The sequence below is a fragment of the Montipora capricornis genome, chromosome 1 (assembly GCF_036669925.1).
Source record: "Montipora capricornis isolate CH-2021 chromosome 1, ASM3666992v2, whole genome shotgun sequence".
NCBI classification, from domain to species: domain Eukaryota; kingdom Metazoa; phylum Cnidaria; class Anthozoa; order Scleractinia; family Acroporidae; genus Montipora; species Montipora capricornis.
In genome coordinates, this window is record NC_090883.1 from 15445306 (window position 1) to 15470305 (window position 25000).

Genomic DNA, 25000 nt, shown 5'->3' on the forward strand with positions numbered 1-25000 from the left:
GACCACCAAAGCGAAGGCGAGGTATATGGAAGGTATCCGGATGTTTCGCCCGAAAGCCTGTTCGCCCGATGATATTTAATTGACTAAAACCGGTACACGCAACATCAGAACAAAACTATTCTGTAAAACTTGAAACTATTTCTCCGTCTCGGTGTAATTTAAAGGCAACCTGGCTGTAACTTAGCATGAGTTTTGTGTCGGAGAGCACTTTGCAAATAAGTGGCAAGAAATAAAGCACTTAAAATATAGTAGTGTAAAATGGGTTTTACACTACAATGAAATATGTGTTCCACCTGGCTTGACAATGAGTCTATATTTGTAGCGATTGTTTGAAGTAGCACAGCACGCATGGTTTTCAAAAGGCAGTGCAGCCAAGTATGTATGTATGTAATGCTAGCAAATTCTAACCATTTTATTTCGTAATGGCGATGGTGAAAACTTCGCGCAGTTGAATTGCAATTTGAATTGCAATGGAAAACCTGAAAACGTGACCAAATTTGAATTACAATGTTATGAACGCAATTTTTAGGATTGCGTAGAGAAGCCTGATAAATTCAGGACTTCAACAGGGTTTAAACCCGAGACCTCGCTCTAACCAACTGAGCTATGAAGCCACTGACATTGGGAGCTGGTCATTTGTGGGTTCTAATGGTCCCGTGAGGAATGAATCAATGATGAAACGGTACATAAAATGAATCATATATGAATTGCGGATATGAAATCAAGTGAAGCTATGATCTTCACAATTGTAAAAATTGCGTTCATAACTGCGAAGATCATAGCTTCACTTGATTTCATATCCGCAGTTCATATAAGATTCAGTCATTTCATATACCATTTCATCATTGAAAAGGATATATGATGCATTGTTTGTAGCGCGCGCGGCTTTAAGTATAGGATGTAAAACAGTTTACAGGAAATTATGGTTTGGTTGAGTCGACTAAAATAATGTAAACTAACTTAATTAAAAAAAAAACTTGCAATCATGTTCACGAACGTGTGCGCACTTGTGACTTTTAAAATGTTAAGGATTACGCTCGCGGCATTTTTTCACTGTGCTTTGCTTTATGTAACAATGGAATCAGCATTCATTAAAAGATGTGATCTCTTTTATTGTTTTATGGTTTCAATGATAACAATGGATGGTAAGCAACATTAGCATTCACCAATTAAATGGCTGGCATTTCGATCCTTCAGAGATGACACTGTCAGTTCGCAAGAACATCTCTCGTAACTCAATATAAAGTAAGCTATGTTAAACAGATCAAATATTTAATACCATGGAAGAATTTTATTGTCTCCTGTTCGGAAATTGTAACGATGCACCAAGAGGCGTTACTTTGCGACTAAACCTGATATGGTAACCAATGTTAACGTTGAAAGTGGAATGAGAGACCATAACCTGGTTGTTTTCGATGTAAACCTGAAGCCGACAATCATTAAAAACCACCCAGATGTGTATATAAAATTATGTTCAAAAGAGGAAACATGAGTGCTGTAAGGAATGACCTAAAGAAATATTTTGACAACTATCTTTCTATGGTGGCCCCCTCTAAATCTGTTGACGAAAATTATCAGTTTTTCAAAGAAACAATCACTACAGTCATCAATGATCACATTCTGCAAAAGAAACTCAGGAGTAGGTGGAATCTACCTTTTTAAACAATTCTATCAAACGCATGATAAGAAAGAAACAAAGATTGTAATAAAGCCAAAAGGACTGGAAATGCAACTGACTGGAGGAACTTCAAAATCATTAGGAAACAAATAAAGAGTCAGCTCACTACTGCTCATGATGAATATGTTGCTGACCTGCTCTCTTTTTCTAAAGATTACAGCACCAACAAACCAGTCCCAACTACATTGTAACGTTTCTGGTCTTACATCAAATCCAAGTCACATGATGTTGGAATTGGTCCTCTTAAAGAAAATGGAGTTGAGATAACTGACAGTATTGGTAACTTATGAAGCCAACTTATTGAGTCAACAATTTCAATCTGTATTTACACATGAGAGTACTGTGAATATGCCAACTGCTGGATCTAGCAATTACCCTGACATTTCACCTACAGTGTTCTCTGTTCCAGGGATAGCTAAATTACTAGCCAATACTGTATTGACCCCAGGAAGGCTAACGGCCCTGACCTTATTCCGTGTCGGATCCTTAAGGAAACTGCAGATGTAATTGCTCCTTTTCTTCAGTTTCTGTATACTCAATCTTTGGAGTCTGGCAAATTACCTAGTGACTGGCTGAAGGCAAATATTATTCCAGTTTTTAAGAAAGGCAGTAAGCATCTCCCTGCCAATTACCGTCCTATCTCTTTAACAGCTGTGCCCTGTAAGATGCTTGAACACATCATCTTCCATGATATAATGGCCCACTTAGAGTCTGAAAACATTTTGGTTAAACATCAACATGGGTTTCGTAGGAAGTTGTCCTGCGAAAATCAACTCATCACCATGATTGAGGAAATATCCAGATCGCTTGATTGTGGGCAACAAACTGTTCTTATCATCATAGACTTTTCAAAGGCTTTTTATGTGGTGCCTCATCAGAGATTAATTCATAAACTTGATTATTATGGAATTCGAGGAAACCTCAAGAACTGGCTCTCACTTGGTTAACCTGCAGGGAACAAACTGTGGTAGTTAATGGTACCTCCTCCAATTCTGTTTACGTATCGTCTGGTGTGCCCCAAGGAACAGTGCTCGGGCCACTGATGTTTCTTTTATATGTAAATGACATTGGTGATAATTGCTCATCTTCAATACGCTTGTTTGTTGATGACACTATTCTTTATACAATGTAGTGTCATAGAAAATATTGGATCAGCAAACTTATTCCAGTCTGATTTGTATATGCTGTTGAGCAATGGGCTAACAAATGGTTAATGCAGTTTAATGCTAACAAATGCTCTGTTATGCGAATAACCAGGAAAACTGAACCAGTTATTTATGATTACAAATTAATGGGTCAAACTTTCATATGTTCTTCAGTATATTTGCCCAAGATAAATCAACATTGAGGTTGGGGGGGAGGGAAAAGGGCAGGTTGCAAGCGGTACATTTGAATAACTTGTTGGAGTACCCAAAATGTTCTTTTGTCTCAACAGGTTTTGTCCGAGATTGTCTGTTATATGTTATGTTACTAAAACGGAAAAATGATTAATTATTTTGCAAGATATGTGATCTACATGGGTTACTAAGACATGTTTTGAGTATTGGAATTGTTTTCTTTGAGAAAATCTTATAAACAGTGGAGAATTTTCATGTTTGGGGCGTGTTGTGATGACAAGTGATTATTCAATTTTCTCTGTTGTGCATATGAAGGCTGCTATTGCACGCAATGTTAACGTTATTTTCGACCTAAAAACAAGAGAGACATAATGTATCGCAAAGTGAGTTATTCTAGCAGTGATTCTGATAGCAGTGATACTCCGTTACACACTCTAAGTGAAGTAGACGTAAGGAGCGTATACCTTGTGACATACCGTCAACCGGACTTAGAGAAGTTTTCCTGCCGTAGAGAATTTGCTAATGCAGTCGTTGAGGTCTTTTTCAAGTCTAACGCGCGAGTTGTTCAATGGTGTTGCTGCAGAGAAAAGCATCAAAGGGGTGGTGAGCACTACCACCTAGCCTTGAAGCTCAATAGAAACCAACGATGGCTTGCTGCAAAGGAATACCTGCTTGATACCTACGGCATCTCAGTTCACTTCTCAAACCGTCATCATAACTACTATAGTGCCTGGTGTTACGTAACCAAGTGTGATGAGAGTTTTGAACAAAGTGAAGGACATCCCGATATTTCGAACAGCAGCAGACCGCAAACAAGCACTGCAAGTGTAACTAAACGATTAAGAAAAAGGGAAAGAGAGGAAAGGACGGCGATTCAGTCCAGCAAGGAAGAGGATGAAGGTGAAGAGGTGGAAGCAAGGAAGACAAGTAGGAAGTGCCTAACAGCCTTTGAGGTATCGCAAATTATTGTCAATAAGAATGTGAAAACAGTTACTGAACTACAAGCGCTTGCCTGTGAACAAAAACAAGAAGGTAAAACAGACCTCGCGGAATTCTTAGTTTCTCGTAGTCCTCGTGTTGTCTCTGATGTGTTAAACTCCGCATGGGAAATTGAAAGTGCTTCCCAGAAACTCGAGAGATCAAAAAAGACAAGAATAGAGTTGTTACATGAAGCAAACGAGAGTGATTGTCTAGAAAAGTGTAATGGCCAATGGTTGCAATGCGCACTAGAAGTCCTTGAAAATAATCAAGTCCCTGTCCGCGTTTTCGTAGATGCTGTGCTTGACTTGTTAACTAAGGGCCGCGGCAAATACAGGAACATGATGATTGTTGGTCCTGCTAATTGCGGGAAAACATTTATTTTGAATCCATTGACTAGTATCTTTCAAACATTTTGTAACCCAGCATCTGGAAGTTTTGCATGGGTTGGTGTTGATAAGGCCGAGTGTATATTTTTGAATGACTTTCGGTGGTCACCAATTATTATTCCTTGGCACGATCTTTTATTAATGCTTGAGGGGCATGTCGTTCATTTACCCGCACCGAAAACACATTTTGCGTGGGATATTTCTTTCGATAGAGACACGCCAATATTTTGCACTGGTAAAAGCCCCTTGATGTTTGTGAAAAATGGAGTAATTGATGATCGTGAAAGTGACATGATGGCCTGTAGGTGGAAAGTATTTTACTTTAATTGTCAAATCCCAAAGGAGCGACATAAGGAACTTCCTCCTGTCCCAAGTGTTTCAGTGACCTTATTTTACATGTATAAAATCTTTCAGCAACCATGACACGGTTAACGTGTCATTAGAAAAGGGCTATAAAAATAGAGCAACGGTTAACAAGAGTTTTTAACGGTTAACGGGCATCGGTCGCGTTAACAAGCAATTGAAAGAGTCCTCTTCTCAAGTATTTTGTGTTAACCGCTGTTAACCGTTGAAAATTCCTTGAAACTCCCTGTTAATCGTGCAAATAAAATACAAATTGATCACAAAAATCACAGAATATTAATTTTAATATTTACGAGTGACGTCTTCGAGTAAATAAATGATGCTAAGTGAGTTATAACAGATTATTTGTACATAAGTGCAAGTGCGGTTCTCATACTTTCAAAGGGCGCGTAAATGGAAACTGTTGAAGATATTTCATTTCTAATATTTTGTTCTGTTGCCGTTTCCTCGGATTATTAGACACATTCTATTATCCATTGATTCTATGATGTTTTCCATTGTTTGTACTGGAAATGTCATCATTGTTCTAATTACGCGGGCGGTAAATTCCTCGTATGTTTCCTTCGTAATATTCAAGTTAATCGCCTGTCTGCAAAGTTCCAACTTAACTAAGTGAAATAAATTTTCAATTGGATTAATATCCGGGCTTCTGGGTGGTATTTGTAGGAGATCCGTACCCTTGCGAGCCAAAATACATCCGACAGAGGCACAATTTTGACTGGGGTCTCCATCCTGAATCCATAACTGGGAAATTCCCTTTCCAGCCCGCATAAACATGGCGTCCAAGTTTTTCTCCACAAAAGAAGCAAAGAACTCCCCATTCATATGCTCATACTGAGTGCACTGGATGACTCCTTTTCCATAGCTTATAGCAACAATTAATTTCACCACTCTCTCGCCACTGCCTACTTTAGCACCCTTCCCTGTGCAACCTCTATTAAGACCTTCGCATTTGTTGCGCCAAATATGCCCTTGCGGTGCTCTTGCTTGGTCTGCCGGATTGATTTTGTGGAAGAAACTCACACCATCAAGATAGAAAGCTATTTTGTTTTGCCACACATCCTTTGGATACTCTCTTTGCATATATTTGGCAAATTTCATACGCAGCGCGAGATCTTTTTCAGTTACGAGCCCTTTCTTCCGTGCCTGTAAGTAAAAAAAACCTGTGTTTTCTCAACACACGACGTATTGTTCTGTTACTCACAGAGCCCGGTTGAATGCCTGCTGTCTCCATGATCCGAAACGACGAAAAGTTACCCTCTTCGTGCCTTAACCTTGTCAAAGCTCTCATTCCACTCTCTTCCGCCCATGTTCTTAGAATCCGTTATATTTTTGGAGTTGTACTGTTCTTTCCTCAGCCTATACACACTTGCTCTTGAGATCTTACATTCTTGCATGATTCTCTTTACAGATATATCCTTTTCTCGAGCTAAAAACTTTGCATAGGCCCGCCTTTTTGGTTCAATCACTCCCCGGAATACCATAGTTGCAGTGTGTGATTTTTTCATCACATAATTACTTCTTGTGTCACGCGTACTGAACTGTCCAAATATTGTTGCCCTGGTTTGAATAACAACAGAGTATGCTGTTTCTTTACCACATGCAATCGTAGACAATCTCGGACAAAACTGTTGAGACAGTAACACAACTTCGCCTTTATTTTTATACATCCCTACTTACTCTCCCCTTCCACTCCCCTCCCCCCCTCAGTCAATGTTGCTGAGTATCGTCATATGTTCTACAGTATATTTGTGCCCAAGATAAATCAACATTGAGGTTGGGGGGGAGGGAAAAGGGCAGGTTGCAAGCGGTACATTTGGATAACTTGTTGGAGTACCCAAAATGTTCTTTTGTCTCAACAGGTTTTGTCCAATATTGTAGCACAGTCTGGGACCCTTGGAAAGTGAAACATATCAAACAGATTGAGGCTGTTCAAAGGCGCTCTGCAAGTTTTGTGAAGAATTGCTGGGATCGTAAAACAGGAACTGTAACAAATTTACTGAATGAACTTGATTGGCCTTCTCTCCAGGTTTGAAGAAAAGAACCTCGACTTGCTCTATTCCACAAAGTTATCCATGGGGAAGTTGATATGGAACTCCCAGTGTACGTCGAGAGAAAGAAAAGACAATTAAGTCATAATCATCCAGACAAATTTATTGAACTGCAACCCAATACTGAAGCATATAGGAATTCTTTTTATTGTAAAACAATTAGGGATTGGAAGTAACCCTTGCAAAATGAATTTCAAGCTTTCTGTTAAGTTCTGGGAATTTCTGGAAATTTCTAGAATGTGACAGCTTTATTCCAGAATCAAATTCCAGCTTTTATTCCAGAAATTGCTTTCCAGTTTTCGCAAGTTTTGGGTTCTTTCAAAAGCTGGAAATAGCTTGAATTTGATACGTCTATTAGGTGCTGCCAGAAAATGACAGTTTTTTCCAGTCTTCATTTCTTGCAGGAAACTGGAAATAAACTATTGTCTACAGCTTGTTAACAATTTTAACATTTCTCAAATGAAACAAATTTTTAGTTTATTCTATAAATTCAACTCTTTTCACATAAAAAGTTAAAGAAATGTTTGCATTCAGTTTCTTATTATGCATAAAATTTAAGAAGAAAATTCCCTTGTAGAACCAGACATATGTGAAGGCTATGTAAAGTTTATCATATAACTATGTTGAGCTATATAAAGGCTATTTACTGCTCCTTACGTGCTATGTAATAACTATGTAACTTGCTACATTACATAGTTCAGTCTGTGTAAAGCATATGCCATTAATATTGCAATACTATTTAAAGGTCACATAGCTCTCTGAAATATAGCTTATGAATGTGAATATGTGATATCTTTCGAGTTAATACATTTACTTAGCTTACGCAATGTCCTTTAAAGGCTCCAAACTTTGAAAATAAAAGCACTCTGTACACGGAGAAATGACAAAGAAAGCTTTTATTCCGATGTATTCAATACATGTAGATTGTGAGAAAAACCAATGAAAGGATTACCTTGTTTGATGCTCTCTGAGTCTCATAATCGGCCTTATTCCAAAAGGAACATGATGCATTACTCTCGAAAATTACACACTCCAAGTCAGCACTTAATCCGTTCAATGAACTCCAGTATCTTTCAAATCTTGCTTCTTGTCATCTTCCGCCATCTTGGATAACACATGAGAGACCGGACTGGGAAGTAGTCCAGGTCTAGAACAGGTTTCGCGGGGTTGAAACCAGTTAAACCAGTTATGGTTTGATGTATTTGGGGATCTCTCTTTGCAGACTTCTATATACATGTAGTTCTGTGGTTTATCTGAAACGTTTTAAAGCCTTTTCTGTTTTTAAATGTAAAACAAGAACCCAATCCAAAAATTTTGGCATGAATTAAATGTTTAGGTTCATGCAATAAAAAAATATAACCACTTTGAAATCTGTTGTCTATTTTTTTTGTCTGTGAGCTATGGTAGTAACTGTTAATAGCTTGCCTACAATGGATTTTTTGTAGTTTCCAGCACATTTCTGATTTGCTGGAATATTATTTTATAGGAGCAGGATAATTATGTATGTGTTGTGTATTTTCTGTTTTGAATCTATGTAGAAACTATGTTGAAACTATTTTTATTTTTGGACACAAAAACCCCATAACATAGCTTTTACATATTGTAGTCGGATGTCGATGGAGTTTATTCTGGTTATTCACACACACCGCGTGCTTGTGTGTGCTCTGTTCTTTGCATAATGTACTAACCTACTTATATATGCATATGCCAAATGTAGTATACAATAGGTGCTAATTAGGTGCTGCTATGTTACATGCATAATGTGCTAAGCTACTTATATATGCGTATGCGAAATGTAATATACAATAGGTGCTAATTTGGTGCCGCTATGTTACATCCCCTTCTCTTAAAACTATAATAATTAAATGGAAAACAAACAAAACACAATATCTTCATTCGGGCCAATATATCTTGTACATACGTTGACAACGAATAAAACTAGTAACAAAATATATATATATATATATATATATATAGGGATTTGCTGTCTAGTGTTTATGTATCATACTAATATCAACTATAATAGCAAGCGTCAGAGATTAAGTCTTTCCGGTGCCCGGATTTCACGTCCCGCGCGGTATTTTCTTGGTCCTTTCTCGGCTTCTCCTGTTACACTAGAACATTGTGGATTAGGGCTTGAGGGCTGTATAGTCAACTTGCCACTTGATGGATCATTTGCTGAATTGCCTGCCGCAGTGGATTCTCGTAGAATGGCGCTTGAATATTGTGCAGTCGTGCTTCTTTGGGACACGCAATCCGAAGAGTTGTTTGCCGAATTGTTGGAAGCATTATTCGGTCTAAGGTGGATTCTATTCCTTCGCAATTGGGCACCAGTTCCAGTTTCTATGAGATATGAGCGGGGTGTCTCTCCCCGATCTATGACCCTAGCAGGATTCCATGTCTTTCTCACAGGGTCTTGTACATAGATAGCTTGGTCTCTGTGTAATTCAGGGAGCTCCTTGGTGTGTCTGTTGTAATAGTGGCATTGGTTGTCTTGTCTCGCTTTGAGCCAATTTCTAACTTCCTCTTGGTTCTTTGATGGCTGGATCTTACCAGGAAGTGTGGATTTAAATACTCGGCCATTCAGTAATTCACCTGGTGACGGTATATTGGAACTCAGGGGCATTGTTCGTAGAGTCAGCAGGGCTAGATCTATGTCTTCTTTAGTCTCTCTGCACTTCAGGATCGTCTTCTTAACCGTTTGGACTTGGCGTTCAACAAACCCATGGCCACGTGGGTAATGTGGAGATGACGTCACAATTTCAAACCCGTACTGGCTTGCCAGTTGATGGAACTCGCCGGATGTAAACTGAGTGCCGTTGTCGCATTGAAGAGATTCTGGGATTCCATTTCCTGCGAATAGCATTTTCATTTCATTAACAACAGCCCCGGATGTAAGGTTTTGAAGTTTCTTCACAAACGGGAACTTGGAATAATAGTCGACAACTATGAGGAATCACGACTGTTGAGTGTAGAAAAGGTCTGCGCTCAGTGTTTTCCATGGTCTTGAAGGGATTTCTGTTGGTATCATTGGCTCCTTTTGCTGGGAATTGTGGTACTTCTGGCAAACACAACATGAGTTTACAAGGTTTTCGATTTCTTTGTATATGCCTGGCCAGTAAACACAAGATTTGGCTCGTAGTTTGCACTTTTCCATACCGAAGTGCCCTCCGTGGATTTGCTGCAAGATGTTGCCTCTCAAGGATTCAGGTACTATAACACGGCTTCCAAGGAGTATCAGCCCATCTTCAACTGATATGTCATCTCGTAGGGGGCAGTATGGTTTTAGCGCCGACACGATTTTCTTCCCACTGTCAGGCCAACCTTGCATAACTTTGTGGGCTAGAAGCTGCAGGGTTTCATCTTTCGCAGTTTCCTTTTTGAACTCTTCCATTTTGGCTGGGGTGATTCTGATTAGATGGTGAACTTTCACATTCATGTTCGACACTTCAAATTCATCCACCGGCGAAAGGCGTGACAGGGCGTCAGCTGTAACCATTTCTCTTCCTGGAAGATATTTAATGACGCAGTCGAAAGGTTGTAAACGCAACAGCATTCTTTGAAGGCGTGGAGGTGTTTGCATCAGGTTCTTTTTATGGATCTGTTCCAGGGGATGATGGTCTGTTTTAACCACGAACGATCTTCCATAGAGATATGAATGGAATTTTTCGCAGCCGTATACCACTGCCAATAGTTCCCGTTCGATATTAGCATATCTGGTCTCCGCAGGGGTAAGTACTTTCGATGCAAAGGCTATTGGCTTGTCGTTTTGGAAGAGAGCTGCGCCCAAGCCCTTAACTGATGCATCAACATGGAGGACAACTGGTTCCTTTCTGTCATAGTAGGCCAAGGTCGTTGTGGTACATATCAATGCCTTCACCTTCTCAAAGGCTTTCGAATGTGATGGATTCCATGTGAAATCAACGTTCTCCTTTACGAGGTTTCTTAAGGGGGCAGTGTGGTCAGCTAAATTGGGGATGAATGAGCTCATGTAGGTTGCCATTCCCAAAAAGGTGTGAAGCTCCTTCTTGTCTTTAGGCGGTTCTAAACTTTCTATGGCTCTGACTTTATCTGGGCTGGGTTTGACACCGTCTGGTGTGTAGAGCATACCAAAGAAATTGCACTCCTTTGTTTTGATAACGCACTTCTCGTCATTGAGCTTGATGCCGGCCTGTCTGGTACGTTCCATGGTTCATGCAGGTGAAAGTCATGCTCTTTATCGTTCTTTCCATAGACTGTGACGTCATCTGCAATACCAATGGCTCCCAGGCAATCACGATACGTCTCATCAATCTTGAACTGAAAGATATCTTGACTCATTCGTAGGCCAAACGGCATTCTGAGGAAACGATACCGACCAAATGGTGTATTGAAGGTTGTCAGGTACGAGGACTCTAAAAAGCTTTGCTCCTGATAATTTGGGTGTGATTTCCTCTAGAGTGGGTATGGGATGATGTTCTCTTTTGATCGCCTTATTCAGGTCTTTGGGATTGAGGCATAACCGAAGTCGCCCATTTTCTTTTTCTCTAATGACCAGGGAGTTGACCCAATCCGTACGTTGGGTTACTTTCGCAATGATATCTTGGCTTTTCATCTCACGTAATTCGGCTTGTAATTTGTCTTTCAACTCTATGGGTACTTTGCGGGGTGCATGGACCACCGGTGATACTTCAGGATCCAGTGTGATGTGGTATGTGTAGTCATCAAAACATCCAACTGTGCCATTGAAACATTCTGGGTACATATCCATCAGCTCTCGTTTTTTCTTGTGATTGATGGCCGCTCTTCTAGTGGTATATGACTTCCAATGTAGCTCAACTTTTTCTTGCAAGTACCCGGATTTTGAGCTGGAGAATTGAAGCTGCTAGTTGGATAGGACTGGTTTAATTGATTTGTTCCTAGCGTACAGTGGAGGGAGACTAGTTTTAGTGCAATGCACGCTTTTAGACCGAGGATAGCTGGCCCTGAAGTATCTGTGACGTAGAAAATGCAGTTATTCTTCTTCTCTTTGTACTTGCACGAGATGTTTATAGTGCCAAGCTGCTTAATTACAGAGCCACTGTATGCTGAGAGGACGGCTTCATTCTTTTCCAGTACTTCTGGTTTGAGCTTTCCTTCATCATCAAACTTCTCTGGGGCGATTATGCGAAGTAGCCTGATAGGCAAAACATTGCTCTGTGCACCTGTGTCCACCTTGCACTGGAGATTAATTTTCCGCTTCTTTTCAGGCTGGGTTATTTCCAGTGTTGCAAAGACTTCATCGCGTGTGTCGTGTGTCATCGAATGTTGCGTGTCTTCTATGGTGTTAACCTCAATTGTACTAATTGTGAGAATTTCATCATTGTCTTCATCGCCCCTGTCTTTAATCGTGTAAATAGATTTTTTGAAAACCGGCTTTCTTCCTTGGATAAATTGTTTCCGTTTACTGGATCAGCAGACAGATTGCCAATGATTAGCTTTGCCGCATTTTCGACATAGTGTACCGTAGGCTGGACATTTGTTCCTCGGGTGTTGTTTTCCGCAGTTGTTACAGGATTCCCTTTCTTGTTCCTTATGAATGGCATCTACACTTCTATCCTCTTGATGGCTTTCGCTACTTCCTGCCAATGTCTTCATATGTTTACTTGTCGCCTCGTGGCTTCTTGTAATCTCGATAGCGTTTGCAAGGGCCTATGAGGGACTTCTGGACATCGGGGTTTTTTGACCCCCAAATAAGCTGATCTAGAACTCTGTCTTCGACTTCGGTGCTGTCGCGAAATTGACATTTTGCTGCTAGGTTTTTTAATCTTGAGATAAAATCATCCACTGGCTCGCTTTGTTCTTGTCACATTCCTTGTAGTGTGTATCTGTGAATTCGATGACTCGTCTTCGGCTCCAATTGATTCTCGAACCGTTCGAAAATAATGGCAGGTTTTTTCCTCTCTTCCTCCTTTGTGAATGTCCAACTGTTGTAAATATCCAGACCTTTTTCACCCGACCAGAGTAAAATATAGCTCACTTTTTCTTCATCATCGGCGTCTTTGAGAACGCTTGAGAACATAAGCTGACATTTTTGTTTGAATCTTGCGAATGCAATTAGCGGATCAGGAGCGTCCCAGTTCATCTGTGGCGACGCAAAAGACGTTGCTGTTGCCATAATTCGCTTTTGCTGGCCTCTTTCGATTGGACTCTAGCGATTATTCTTGTAAAATGCTGCCACCATGTAGTTGGATGTCGATGGAGTTTATTCTGGTTATTCACACACACCGCGTGGTTGTGTGTGCTCTGTTCTTTGCATAATGTACTAACCTACTTATAAATGCATATGCGAAATGTAGTATACAATAGGTGCTAATTAGGTGCTGCTATGTTACATGCATAATGTGCTAACCTACTTATATATGCGTATGCGAAATGTAATATACAATAGGTGCTAATTTGGTGCTGCTATGTTACACATATGCTATGTAAAGGTTCCATTTGACTAGCTAAAACATGATGCCTGTTTTTGTTGTGCATAATTGACTGCTTAGAATAAGAAGCTTAGTAAAGTTACTTGTGATAATTTAAAAAGTTACCAATGGCTGAATTACCTTCAAGGAATAAAATTAAGCGGTTGGTAAAGGCAGAGGAAAATCATTAAAAACTGGAATATCCTTGAAAAAAGCTGGAAATTAATACATGATCTTCACATGCTTTCATTTAATAGCATGCAGGAATTTTCTAGAAAAATCTAGAAAGCAGAATTTGTAACAAACTGGAAAAAGCTGGAAAAAACCTGATTTGATCCCAGATTATGATTTCTGGAATAAAACTGGCAATTTCTTTCCTCATTAGCTCATTAGCATGTTTCATTTAACATTCTAGAATTTTCTAGAATTTTCCAGAAAAGGAAACTGGTAAATTCTAGGAATTTCTAGAAATATTCTAAGAAAAATTCTGGAAATAACCAGAATATTCCAGATTTGTTTTGCAAGGGTTATTATCTAGTCATTTGTTAGAAATTGATAATTATAGAAGTTTAAGGACGCTATAAGTAGAAATATTTAATGGGATTCTCCCTCTCCTTCTTATTTTGTTATTTTATTATATATATTTTATTAGTATTTTATATCATATTCATTTTAGTTGTATTTATCCAAATGGTCTGGATAGCACAAGTGTTACTAATATTTTAAAAAATACCACACTTTTGAATTTTCGGAACATGTTTCGATGTTTCAAACATCATCTTCAGCCATAGTGAGTGTAACATTAAAATTTTTACAAGATAATTCGTATATATATATAACTATCAATACAATGATTCTTTTAGATTAAATGTTGGTGTAGCATATTTATTTTTTAAATGTTGGTGTAGCATATTTATTTCTTCAAGTATAGTAATCTTGACCAATATTGTCCATTACTGGCAGGTCTGTTATAGTGTCTGTTCGCGTGACGTCACAAAAATTCCGAAAACGAGGCGCCGCCATCTTGGAGGAGTAATGTTTTATTTATAATGGCGGCAACTGAAGCGTGTCCTTCTGAGAGCGAGACAAATTCCAAGTTTATTCTGTCTGCCTATGGCGAGTCATTACAGGGTAACATAAGGAGAAGATATGTGGAGAAAATAGGGGCCATTGGTATCGACCCTTTCCTTATTCCGCAAGAAAACTTTACTCCGGAATGTCTTCCTCCAGTCGAGTCGTGCGATCTTCTGTCATATCTAGTGCTCGATACGAGTTTTTATACAAAGGAGCAGTTTAAAAATTTCAGAAGTCTCCTTGCGTACAACCATATGGTGTCCGGCTTTATTACAAGTGTTCTTGGACAAACATTGCGAGATAAATACGTGGTTCTTGCAAAAGTAAGACATTCCCAACGAATGAATGATCCGCACGTGCCATTGTGGATAATATCAACCAAAGAAGGAACTGTTCTTTCAGCTCACTGTGCTGGGTGTATGGCCGGGCTGGGAGAATGCTGTTCTCATATCGCAAGTGTTCTTTTTTATATTGAAGTGTGGACGAGATTAAATGGGACGCTTGCCTGCACCCAAGTAAAATGTACGTGGCTGTTACCTACCACAGTTAAGTTGACTACGCAAGGATGAAAGAAATTAACTTTTCTTCTGCAAAGAAACTAAAAGCCGACCTCGATAAGTCCATTGAAACGGTTGCTTTCCCTGCTGTTGATTCAAGTCCACCATCTCACACTTCCACACCTAAACGTCCAGAAGTGAAAATGTCATCATCACTAGAACCTTCTGCTGAAGAAATGGATGCTTTTTATCACTCTTTGAGTGAATGCAAAATTAAACCAGTGTGTTTAAGTTTAATTCACCCATTTGCTGATTCATTTATTTCAAGTACTAGAAACATTAAGGCGGTGACAGACTTGTTTGATACCAAGTATCTAGAGCTTTCATATACTGATCTTCTAAAGGAGTGTAATAAAGTACAATTGAACCTATCTGATGAAGATATTAAGTCAATCGAAAGGGAAACTGTGGATCAGGCCAAAGGAAGTGCTTTTTTTAGACACAGGGCTGGAAGAGTGGGGGCTTCCAAATGCCGTGCAGCCAGTCATACAGATCCTTCACAGCCCTCCCAGTCTCTGGTCAAAGCTATTTGTTATCCAGATATTTTTCGCTTTTCCACAGCAGCCACAAGACATGGATGCAAACATGAGGATATTGCCATCGCAGAATATGAAAAAATAATGCAAAAAACTCATGCTAACTTTGTTGTAACTAAATGTGGAACAATTATAAACAAGAAGTACCAATTTTTACATGCCACTCCAGATTTTCTCTGTGAATGTGATTGCTGTGGACAGGGATGTGGCGAAGTCAAGTGCCCTTACTGCATAGATGGAGTTGACTTTGACAGCTATGTGCAAAAGAAATCTTCCTGTTTGCAGAAAAATGAATCTTGTCTCCAACTCAAAAGAGATCATGACTATTATTACCAAGCACAACAACAAATCCATACAAGTGGGAGAGGATATTTAGATTTTATTGTGTTTGCCTCAGATGGGCAAACATCAAAATTTTTCTTGGAAAGACTTGCTCCAGACATGAAACACTGGGAAACACAAATTCCCAAACTAGCAACTTTCTGGAGAATTTGCATATTACCAGAAATATTGGGAAGATGGTATACCCGAAAGATGGATTTAAAAGCCCAGCTTTCCCCAGAAGAAGTCGCAAAACCTGGTGACTGTTACTGCAGGGAAACAACTAGTGAAGCACCGATAACATGTGCCAACCACACATGCAAAATATCCAGATTTAATCCATCCTGTTTGGGTATCAAGAATGTAACAGTTCCAAAAATATGGTACTGCCCTCATTGTAGAAAGTTGCCTCAATTTACCAGGGCAAAAAGCAAGAAATTGCCTGAAATGAAGGATCAGTTCCTAAGTGAGGCAACAAAACTTGCAAGTATCTGCACATGTCAAAAAAAAGCACAGGCAAATGATAAACTGCTGAAATGTCATAATGAACAGTGCCCAAATGGTAAATTTTTTCATCTGTCATGCATGTCTTACAAACGTTATCCAAGCAATGCAAGAACAACCTGGCTTTGCTATAACTGTAAGATTACAGTACCTAAAAGTAGACCATCAACACCAGCTCAAGGGGATTCTGATTTGGTCGAAGAACTGGCTGGAACACCCGATAATGTAATGTCAGCCCCTATTATTAATGATTCAAGCTCCCAAAGTGATAATGATTTGAAGGCAGATTCACCTGCAACACCAATCAACATTGGTGCAAACACCCAACAGGATAGTGATGTTTTGTTTGTCAAAGAAACTGTCAACACAAATGTTAATAAGACAGGTTCACTAGGGAATCTGACTGATAGAGAATTTGCATTGATAGAGGATACACATGGCTGGTTAGACTGTTCTATAATCCACCAGGCACAAATCTACCTCAAACAGTTAAATCCGAACATTGAAGGATTTCAAAGGCCAACACTTGGTCCAATAAGAGCCTTTGACATTATCAGTGGTGAATTCATACAGATTTTGAACACTGGAGGTAACCACTGGGTATGTTTAAGTTCCATTGGTTGCTCCAGTGGCCATGTTAATTTATATGACAGTTTTTTTCATGATGTTGTCTGTGACGACATTGAGGAACAGGCAAGAAGTCTACTCGGACAGGAATTCAGGGGAATTAATGTTGTCCCTATTCAGCAGCAACTAAATGGATCTGACTGTGGGGTATTTGCTATAGCATTTGCTACGAGCCTTGTTTTTATGCAAGAGCCCTTGAGTATTCAATTTGATATCCCGAAGATGCGTCCTCACCTTTCAAGATGTTTGAGGTCCAATAGAATGGAACTTTTTCCAACCATTGATATTTAAAAGATTACCGGTAAATCCCAGTAGAGAACTTATTTTAAGGTAGAAAGAAAGGACCCAGTTATCTTGAGAGGCATTTTTTCATTCTGTACTAAAGGGATGTGTGGAATAAGGCCCCAATTACAAATGACGCCTGATATTAATACATGTACTAAATTCTCCCTTTGATTATTAAGCATAAAACAAGACAAATTGGAAGGAGAATCTAGCAGTTCATCAGGAGGCACTTGAGGCTTCATTCCAAAGAGCTAGAAATATTGTTGTAATTATTTACTGCCTCTCCAACCCAGTGTTAGATATTAAAGGAGGACCCTTATCCATGGATAAAAATATCATTTATTACTAAGGCTCACCATTATTCTCTACAGGATCAGAAAATTTGATCGAAACAGTGTCAAATACCTGTGTGGGAGGCTAATATGAACCTTGCAATATATATATTTGTATGAAAGAAAGTTACATTATTAAAATTATACAATAAAAACCTGCTGAAGCTTGTGACAAGGGTGAATCATTACCACGTAAGAAATGTTTACATTTTCTCGATAATCCTTATTCTTTTCAACCATTAAGTCGTGAGTTTACAGTCAAGGTTGGTCACATGGGCCGGGTTGTTCGAAGCTGAGTTAAGATAACCCAGGGTTAGTGCGAAACACAGACATTAAAGCTTAAAAAGTAAATTCAGTTTAATTGTTTTTGTCAACAAGTAGATGATTAGATGCTCTTGAAAAGAACAGAGAAAATAACCTGAGGAAATCCTTTTGAATAAAAGAAAAATAAACTGGGGTTAGAATTTAACCCCGGGTTAGTGCTAACTGGCATTCAAACAACTGGGCCGTGAAACTCATCTTGCTTGAATGGATTTGCAGGTGACTCCCCATAGAGCTGCAGTGTTTTTAATCACCCTTTTTTCATGCATATCACTTTTCAGGCTTAAGTAACAACAACTACAATTCTATTTAACAAGCTTGCTACACTTCTTGGCTAAGTATTTAGGTGTACTGTAAATGGACTGGGGCTCAGGCAAGACGTATGGCTAATTCAGACAACTTGATGAGTTATTACCTATTAAAGAAATCAATCAAAACTCACAATAGGAGGACAGAGGTTAACAAGGGCAGCACAAACTCGAATTATCTTGTCAATCAGTGGGGCTTTGCTCTTGTCCTCACATGCTAAGTAGTCAGTTGACAGAGTACTTTGTAAGATTGTGTACTTTTGTCTCAGAATTCCAATAACTCTCTCCACGTGAATTCTGACATTGGCGATTTTACGTGTCTTTTCTACATCAACTGGATCCAGCTGTTGTTTGCCCCTGGTAAATGCAGGGACGTTCAGTTCTGCCTGGTGAAACCACACCTGCTCGTGGACAGTGAAACCTCTGTCTGCAAGGACAAGATCCCCAGGAAGTAAATTTTTTAAAAAGCCACAGTTCTCTGTAAGAAATTTGTCCGATGTGCGGCCCCCCCAGGCCTCGCTTACAAATGATATTGTTCCCTGTGGTGTTATCCCAATTAACACTTTTGCAGTGTTATGGTGTTTGTAGTTCGAAAACGTCTGTGCTCTTGCTAACAGATTGGATGGCCTATCAATAAATATCTCGAAACAGTCAATGATCACACTTGTCTTTAGACCAAAAGAATCAATGAAACATTTTGGCATTGTTCTTTGAAGCTGTTCCCGACTTGGCCAGGAAATTAAAGGAGATAAACGAACATCCATGACAGTTAACCAGGTGACAATAATGCGAGAAACAACAGTTCTAGAAACACCAAAACGATAAGCAAGATCTTGGTGTGGGACGGCCAGCCGTAGTTTTATCAACACCAGAACAAACTCCTGAAATTTAGTCAATGACAGGGAGCGTCTGTTGACATGTGGAGATACAAAGGAGAATGTTTTCATTAAAACTTCCCTCGAGGGTAACCCAGTGTAAAAGCGAACTTTACCGTCATCTCCCTCAAAAAATTCCTGTTCAAATACGGTCGATTTTTCTGGCATCCAAGGTTTAGGCGTTCGAAACATGTAATCACACTGCTCGGTTTGCGTTGACCGTGATTGCGTGAGTTCGCTTGGCTCAGATTGCGTGGCCATGTTGTTCCCCTCTTCCTCCTCCTCTGGAACCTTTGCCAAATCTTCTTCATCTTGAGCCACGAAAGACATATCCCTGATTCTATCGCCATGGGCTTCTGGTTCATCTTCCCTGGACATTTTTCCTTTAACAGCCTGATCCTGTTCTTCACGCTCCCTCTCGCGTTTACGTCTTTCCCTTATTCTCTGGGCTCTTTCTTGTTGTTTCTCTTGTTGGTCTGAACTCTTTAACTTGCTGTGGCCCAAATGCAAGCTAGGCACCCAGTCTAGATTGAATTTATCCCAGAGGGAAGCTGCTTTTCCAGAGTGAAAATGAATTCCACAAACACGGTCGTTCTCAAGCTTGCTTTCCGTCAAGTCATCACGACTTATGGCCGCTAACCATATAGTTCGCCGTTCATTCGACAAAATTTCCGTCTCCTCGCCATGACTAGTAATAACTTTAGGCACCCTACAAAAACTAAGGTCTGGACGTCTCTTTTTATCGTTGGAACATCCAACGATTAGACAAAACGAAGGCATCGCTACACGACGCAAGGAGTCGCGTGACAGATTTCACTCCTCCAATATGGCGGAAGCAACTTTTCACCTACGTCATAATCATGTGACCGCACAGACACTATTGGGAAAATGGTGCTTCCAAATTGGTGTCTTTACTGTTAATATTATTGCAAAGCCTCAAACGTAATAAGAAATTTACAATCATTGTCACTTTTTAATAGTGTTGTTTTACCATTTTTGCAAACAGTTAAGTATAATCAAACATGTTATGGTTGATTATTAAATTTATCTTGAGTTTTGAATTTAAAACTTTTCATGAAACATTTTTGTCCACTTTGAACTTAGATGGAAACAAAAGCATCTCATTTGATAATAAACTTGGTACCAAAATGAAGTCATGGTTTCTTGAGGTTACAACATTGGGGTATGTAATATTTTAGGATACAAAGGAGATGGGCTAATTTCCCATTCTTGCACTAGTACATGTAGTAAAAGATCCTACTTAAGCTTAAGGTTGAGTGCTAGGTACCCCTTTGTGTTGCTTTGAGTGTTGTTTTTGTCAGGAACTTGTGCCTGCCTAAGTTCTTTCCTTCCTAATTTACGAGTCTCTTCATTCTCTAATTTTCAAAAGCGCTAATTCTAACGCTTCCTTATAGACATACAGCATATGCCCATTTCACTAGACTGTTAGGGGATCCACTCTCTTCAAAACAAATAACTCCAGCAAATCATTAACTCCCAAGTTAACAGCTTCAACAACAACATCATCATCACTTGCAGTTGAAGATGGTCCTTGGGGGTCATATCCATAAAGTTCCATGGTTGATGGCTGTTCTTGTACTTGGCCATGTGGTAATGTGTTGTCATGGTGTAACATATCATTGCACGACATTTGGTATGGAGACCAGTTTCCCTCTGTGCACACCTTGTGATGATTAAAAGCTTGCATTTGATTCTTGGAATAAAGACTAAATGTAAATGTGAACGAATGAAGAGGATCCTCAGGGTTAAGGATACCGGTAGCATAAAAGAGATAATACAGTAGTAGAGATTGCCTCTCCATAATCTTTCTATTGCCTGATTGTGAGTAGACGGTCCAGCAAAAAACTTGCTCTTCCTTCTCCTCATCCTTGGATCATAGCATCACAGACAAGTACATTTTCTACATCTACATATTCCAGCACTTGGCAAAGTCCTTTTTGATTTAGGTGGCCTTGTACAGTACCACGAGCCTTTTTTTATAGACATCACTACCAGGCTTGCCACTTCTGCTGGAGAGAACAGGACAGCCACAACACTGGGGACTTCATCCCCTACTCTTCTGAAATAGTGTGTGGGTTCTTTAACATCCCATAGGGAACTTATGAACCTAGAAGATATTTGTGAGACAGGGCATAAAGTTTATAGTCCTTGAAAGTCTAGCCATATGCAGATCAAATTACGAAGGCAGCACTTTCTCCTCAGGGGTTCGAACCCGCAACCTGCCGGATGACAGCCTGATGCTCAACCAACTGAGCCACTGATGCCACCTTTGTCAACTCTTATTCTGAATGGCCAACGTTCCCCCCTCATTTCTCATTGCATGCAGAAAGAGCCAAAGCACAGTTTCAGCTAAATTATTTGAACTACACCTCAGAAACATAATTTGTCATAAAAATCCGTCAATGCATACATGGATTACAAATTTCCACAGAATTGAAGAGTGATGGCCATCTAAGTGCCAAAGAAAATTTGACCAAGGTACACTGAGTGAACAATTAACAGCAGCCCATCTTAATGCAGTATTTTTCAGATCTATTCTTTCCATAATCACTTGCATCCTCCTTCTGTGAGTTCTCAAGCCAAGTGATCCGATGAAACCTCCAACATAGTCCTGACCAACAGTTCTGCCGTGACTTGAAATATAACCCCCAACTATTTCATCAATCTCAAATCAGACAGATCATTAAATACAGACATGTTTTCCAAACCATAGACAGACACTCTCCTGTGTATACATGTAGTCCAACTGAACCCTAATTCCGACTCTAAAGGAATTCCAAAACAAGGTCTTCCAAGTAAGTCTTTTTTTAGAATGAGGTAAAGGAGCAAAAATTTCAGCCACAGTCGCTGGAGTGACAGGCATCATCACAATATCATAGCATAGAGAAATATGTTAGTTAACACGTCTTCAAAAGCTGTTGCAAGTTATGTTTCTGCAGTTTCCTGATCAAACATACCTGGGAAAATAGCCTGTGCAGAGTTGATAAGTGAAATGAGAAACTTTGAAAGGTCTTTCTGGCATCAACATCAAAGTTCTCAAGTTCGCCACATTTAACTTTCCCAGACACTATAGTTTGACCCAGGCCTCCCTCTGCCATTAAATGGATTTTGGTGTATTGAATTGAATTACATTTCACCTTTTAAATTAAATGCAGATAGCTCATTAAATTGAATAAATGAGTAGAGATTAAATAAAACATATTTCTTTTTGGTTTAAACTAAATATATAAAAATGGAGCATTAAAGAGATTCAAGTATTGAATTAAACAGACACAAAAAAAAGTTAAATGAATATATGGATTAAATTAAACAAAAATAACAACATTAAATTTTGCTACAAACAGCTTGCCATATGTATATTAAAGTTCTCATTTCTGGTCATTAACAGGAAGCAATTTTGAATAGTTTTTTTATTAAATTGAACTTGAATTTTCATTGAATTAAACATGAAATTCATTGACTTGAACTTGAATTTCCTTGAATTGAAATTTAAACTTGGTATTGAATATTGCTACAATTGGCATGTCGTATTCTAGCCCGTGACCTTTCTTCCAAACAGATATTGGCCGTTTTTGCATCTACATTGCATAGCATCGTAAATTTCTGGCTGGCTGGTTGACTGTCTGACCAGTTGGCAGTCTGTGGTACAAGATTTATGACGTCAGAATAAGTCATGTGTGAGAGTCAGAGATTGCTCATCGCGAAAATCTTATTTTCAAGATGGACGTACTGGACTGATATTGGAAAAGTGTCTTCCCTTGCTTTGTCCTGATTTCTCGGCACTTTTGTTGAGGTTAGTACCACAAGCTTTACATTGTACATGTAGGTTAAAAATGCTTGCAGAAACTTTGTTGATAAGTGTCGCTTTATAATTAGATGGCTGTCTCTTGCTAAATACTGTTAATGTGGCCTTTCTTCTGTACCAGTGGTGGATGTGTGATGTGATGGATATGTTATAGATTGTGTTTAACTTCATTTTTTTTTTTTAGAACCAGTCTTACCGTGAACAGGGATGGCACCAGGATTTTTAAGTCTGGGTCCTCGGACCCCCATGTCCAGCCAAATTGGGGTCCCAATCATTTTTTGGGGGTCCCAAAATCTTGGTGACTCTCTGCGAGAAAAAAAGAAAAAGAGAGAGTAACGAACTTTCTACTCTTATTCTTTGGACAGTACTGAGTACTGTAACTAGCGAGTTCTACTTTCCAGGTTACAAATCATAGATAACTTATTGCCTAAATTCCTTTGTTTGCGTTAACGCGATCCCTGCTTTCGATGCATTTCATGACATGATTAAGTATTTCATTTTTGTTTATGTACATGTAATAAATAGAATATTACATGGCTTCTTGGAGATATGAAATTTCTCTTAGAGTGTTGAAAAATATTTCACTTGTTCCCTGCGCTCACTAGTGAAATAATAATTATTTTAAACGCTCCAAGAGAAATATCTCCAGTGCAGCCATCTAATATCCTCTATTTATTTTATACTGTAGATACCAATGAAATACCAGGATTTCTCCTTTTACTAAAAAATGATATCTTCACCGCACGCAGTGAACATATCATTTTTATCTTTCACATGTGAGAATATAGGTGTCGTAATGGTAACGAACACGATTAGCTACTTTGTGCTTCAATATAATTCTTCTCTACTACATTTTTTATTGCAAAATTTTACATTATCATGATTTGCTTTTCATAACTTTCATATCTTGTTTCATGTTACACAACATGCGTATTTTAGCGGTTGGTGACCACTTTTTCATCATTTCAAAAGTGAATAAAACAAGTTCTTAGTTGTTTTAAATCTGGACATTTCATCAATATCTATATAATTACATTACATGGCTGCTTTATCTTCTCGTGCTGAAAGTATCTCTCACGAGTGAGTGAAGCGAATGAGTGAGAGATACTGTACTTTCAGCACGAGAAGATAAAATTTGTATTCCTGCGCAGCCATGTAATAACCTCTATGTATTTTCCACTGTGACTAAATTTTACAAATGTAACGAAGGTTATGTGGATTACATATTGTATAAGATAAGTATTATTGTAAGCACTTTAACATTAAATTCTTACCCAGGCTCTATCCCCTGCTGCTTTGTGGCTGAGGGATGAGTTCAGGTACAAGGTACGTTGCCTACATATATATATGCAGTTAATAGATGCAAGTGCGTGCCTATTTCTATACTTTGTCAATGTTGTTAAGATTTAGATCACGGCAGTTATCAACGTTACTTAGGCAGTAACAAAAGGAAAGCCAGAAAAAATTCAGGATTGAACGGGATTCCAACCCAGACCTCTGAGATACCGGTGCAATGCTCAACCAATTGAGCTATCAATCCAACTGGGAGCTGGTCATTTTGTGAATTCGTATTAAACCCGTATAGGGTGTAGACAAGTGAACATACATGTATATAGATATGAAAGACATATATATTTGAACTACGGAGTGAAACATGTTCAGATTTAGATCATCGCAGTTATCAATGCAGTTATCAATATTACAGATGCACAACGTTATCACCAAGACAGAAAACTGACCAAGGCCTGGCGGTTTCCCACACCTTCATATTGTGAAACGGTGTTCTGGAAGTTGGGTGCTGCAAATGCTTGGAGACCAATTAGAGTCCATTGAGTCGCTGGCTAACAGCTTTAACACCTTTCTGGCTGGTCTTACTGCTGATTTCATGCCATTGCCTAAAATTATCCCTGGTTCATTTTTCCCAGTCCCTGAAGACCTGCTGGTTGACATACATGTAAGCATGGTATATAAGGCCCTGAGAAGAATTAAATCGAATAAGTCAGGGGGGCCTGATTCCACCCTGGGAAAGGTTTGGAAAGAGTTTGCTTGTGAACTTTCACCAGTCATCACTAATATCTATAACGCCTCGATGGTGCAGTCATACATCCCAGAGCCTCTTAAGCAACACCTACATGTATGCTTCCATGAGAAACATGCAGCTTTAATGAGAAAAAATGTGAAGATAATTATGGTTATCAGTTTTTTGA

General features: G+C 39.1%; 1 protein-coding gene, 1 long non-coding RNA gene and 1 pseudogene across 2 annotated transcripts in view; 1 reads left to right on the forward strand and 2 right to left on the reverse strand.

Annotated features, from left to right (window-relative positions):
* The window catches only part of LOC138059095 (uncharacterized), a 65917-nt gene that overhangs the window by 37923 nt on the left and 2994 nt on the right, over positions 1-25000 (reverse strand). The window contains exon 2 of the long non-coding RNA XR_011134154.1: positions 22990-23099. This is a non-coding gene — a long non-coding RNA (uncharacterized lncRNA). The remainder of the gene's footprint in view (positions 1-22989; positions 23100-25000) is intronic.
* On the forward strand, positions 14121-17137 carry LOC138049025 (uncharacterized; annotated as a pseudogene).
* Positions 17957-19869, reverse strand: LOC138059014 (uncharacterized). The gene has a single exon (XM_068904540.1). The coding sequence runs from the start codon at positions 19745-19747 to the stop codon at positions 18212-18214; it is 1536 nt and encodes a 511-aa protein (XP_068760641.1). The 5' UTR covers positions 19748-19869; the 3' UTR covers positions 17957-18211.

What these genes read in the sequence shown, in the direction of transcription:
- LOC138059014 (XM_068904540.1), bottom strand. Translation starts at nt 19,747, where the DNA reads ATGCCTTCGTTTTGTCTAATCGTTGGATGTTCCAACGATAAAAAGAGA.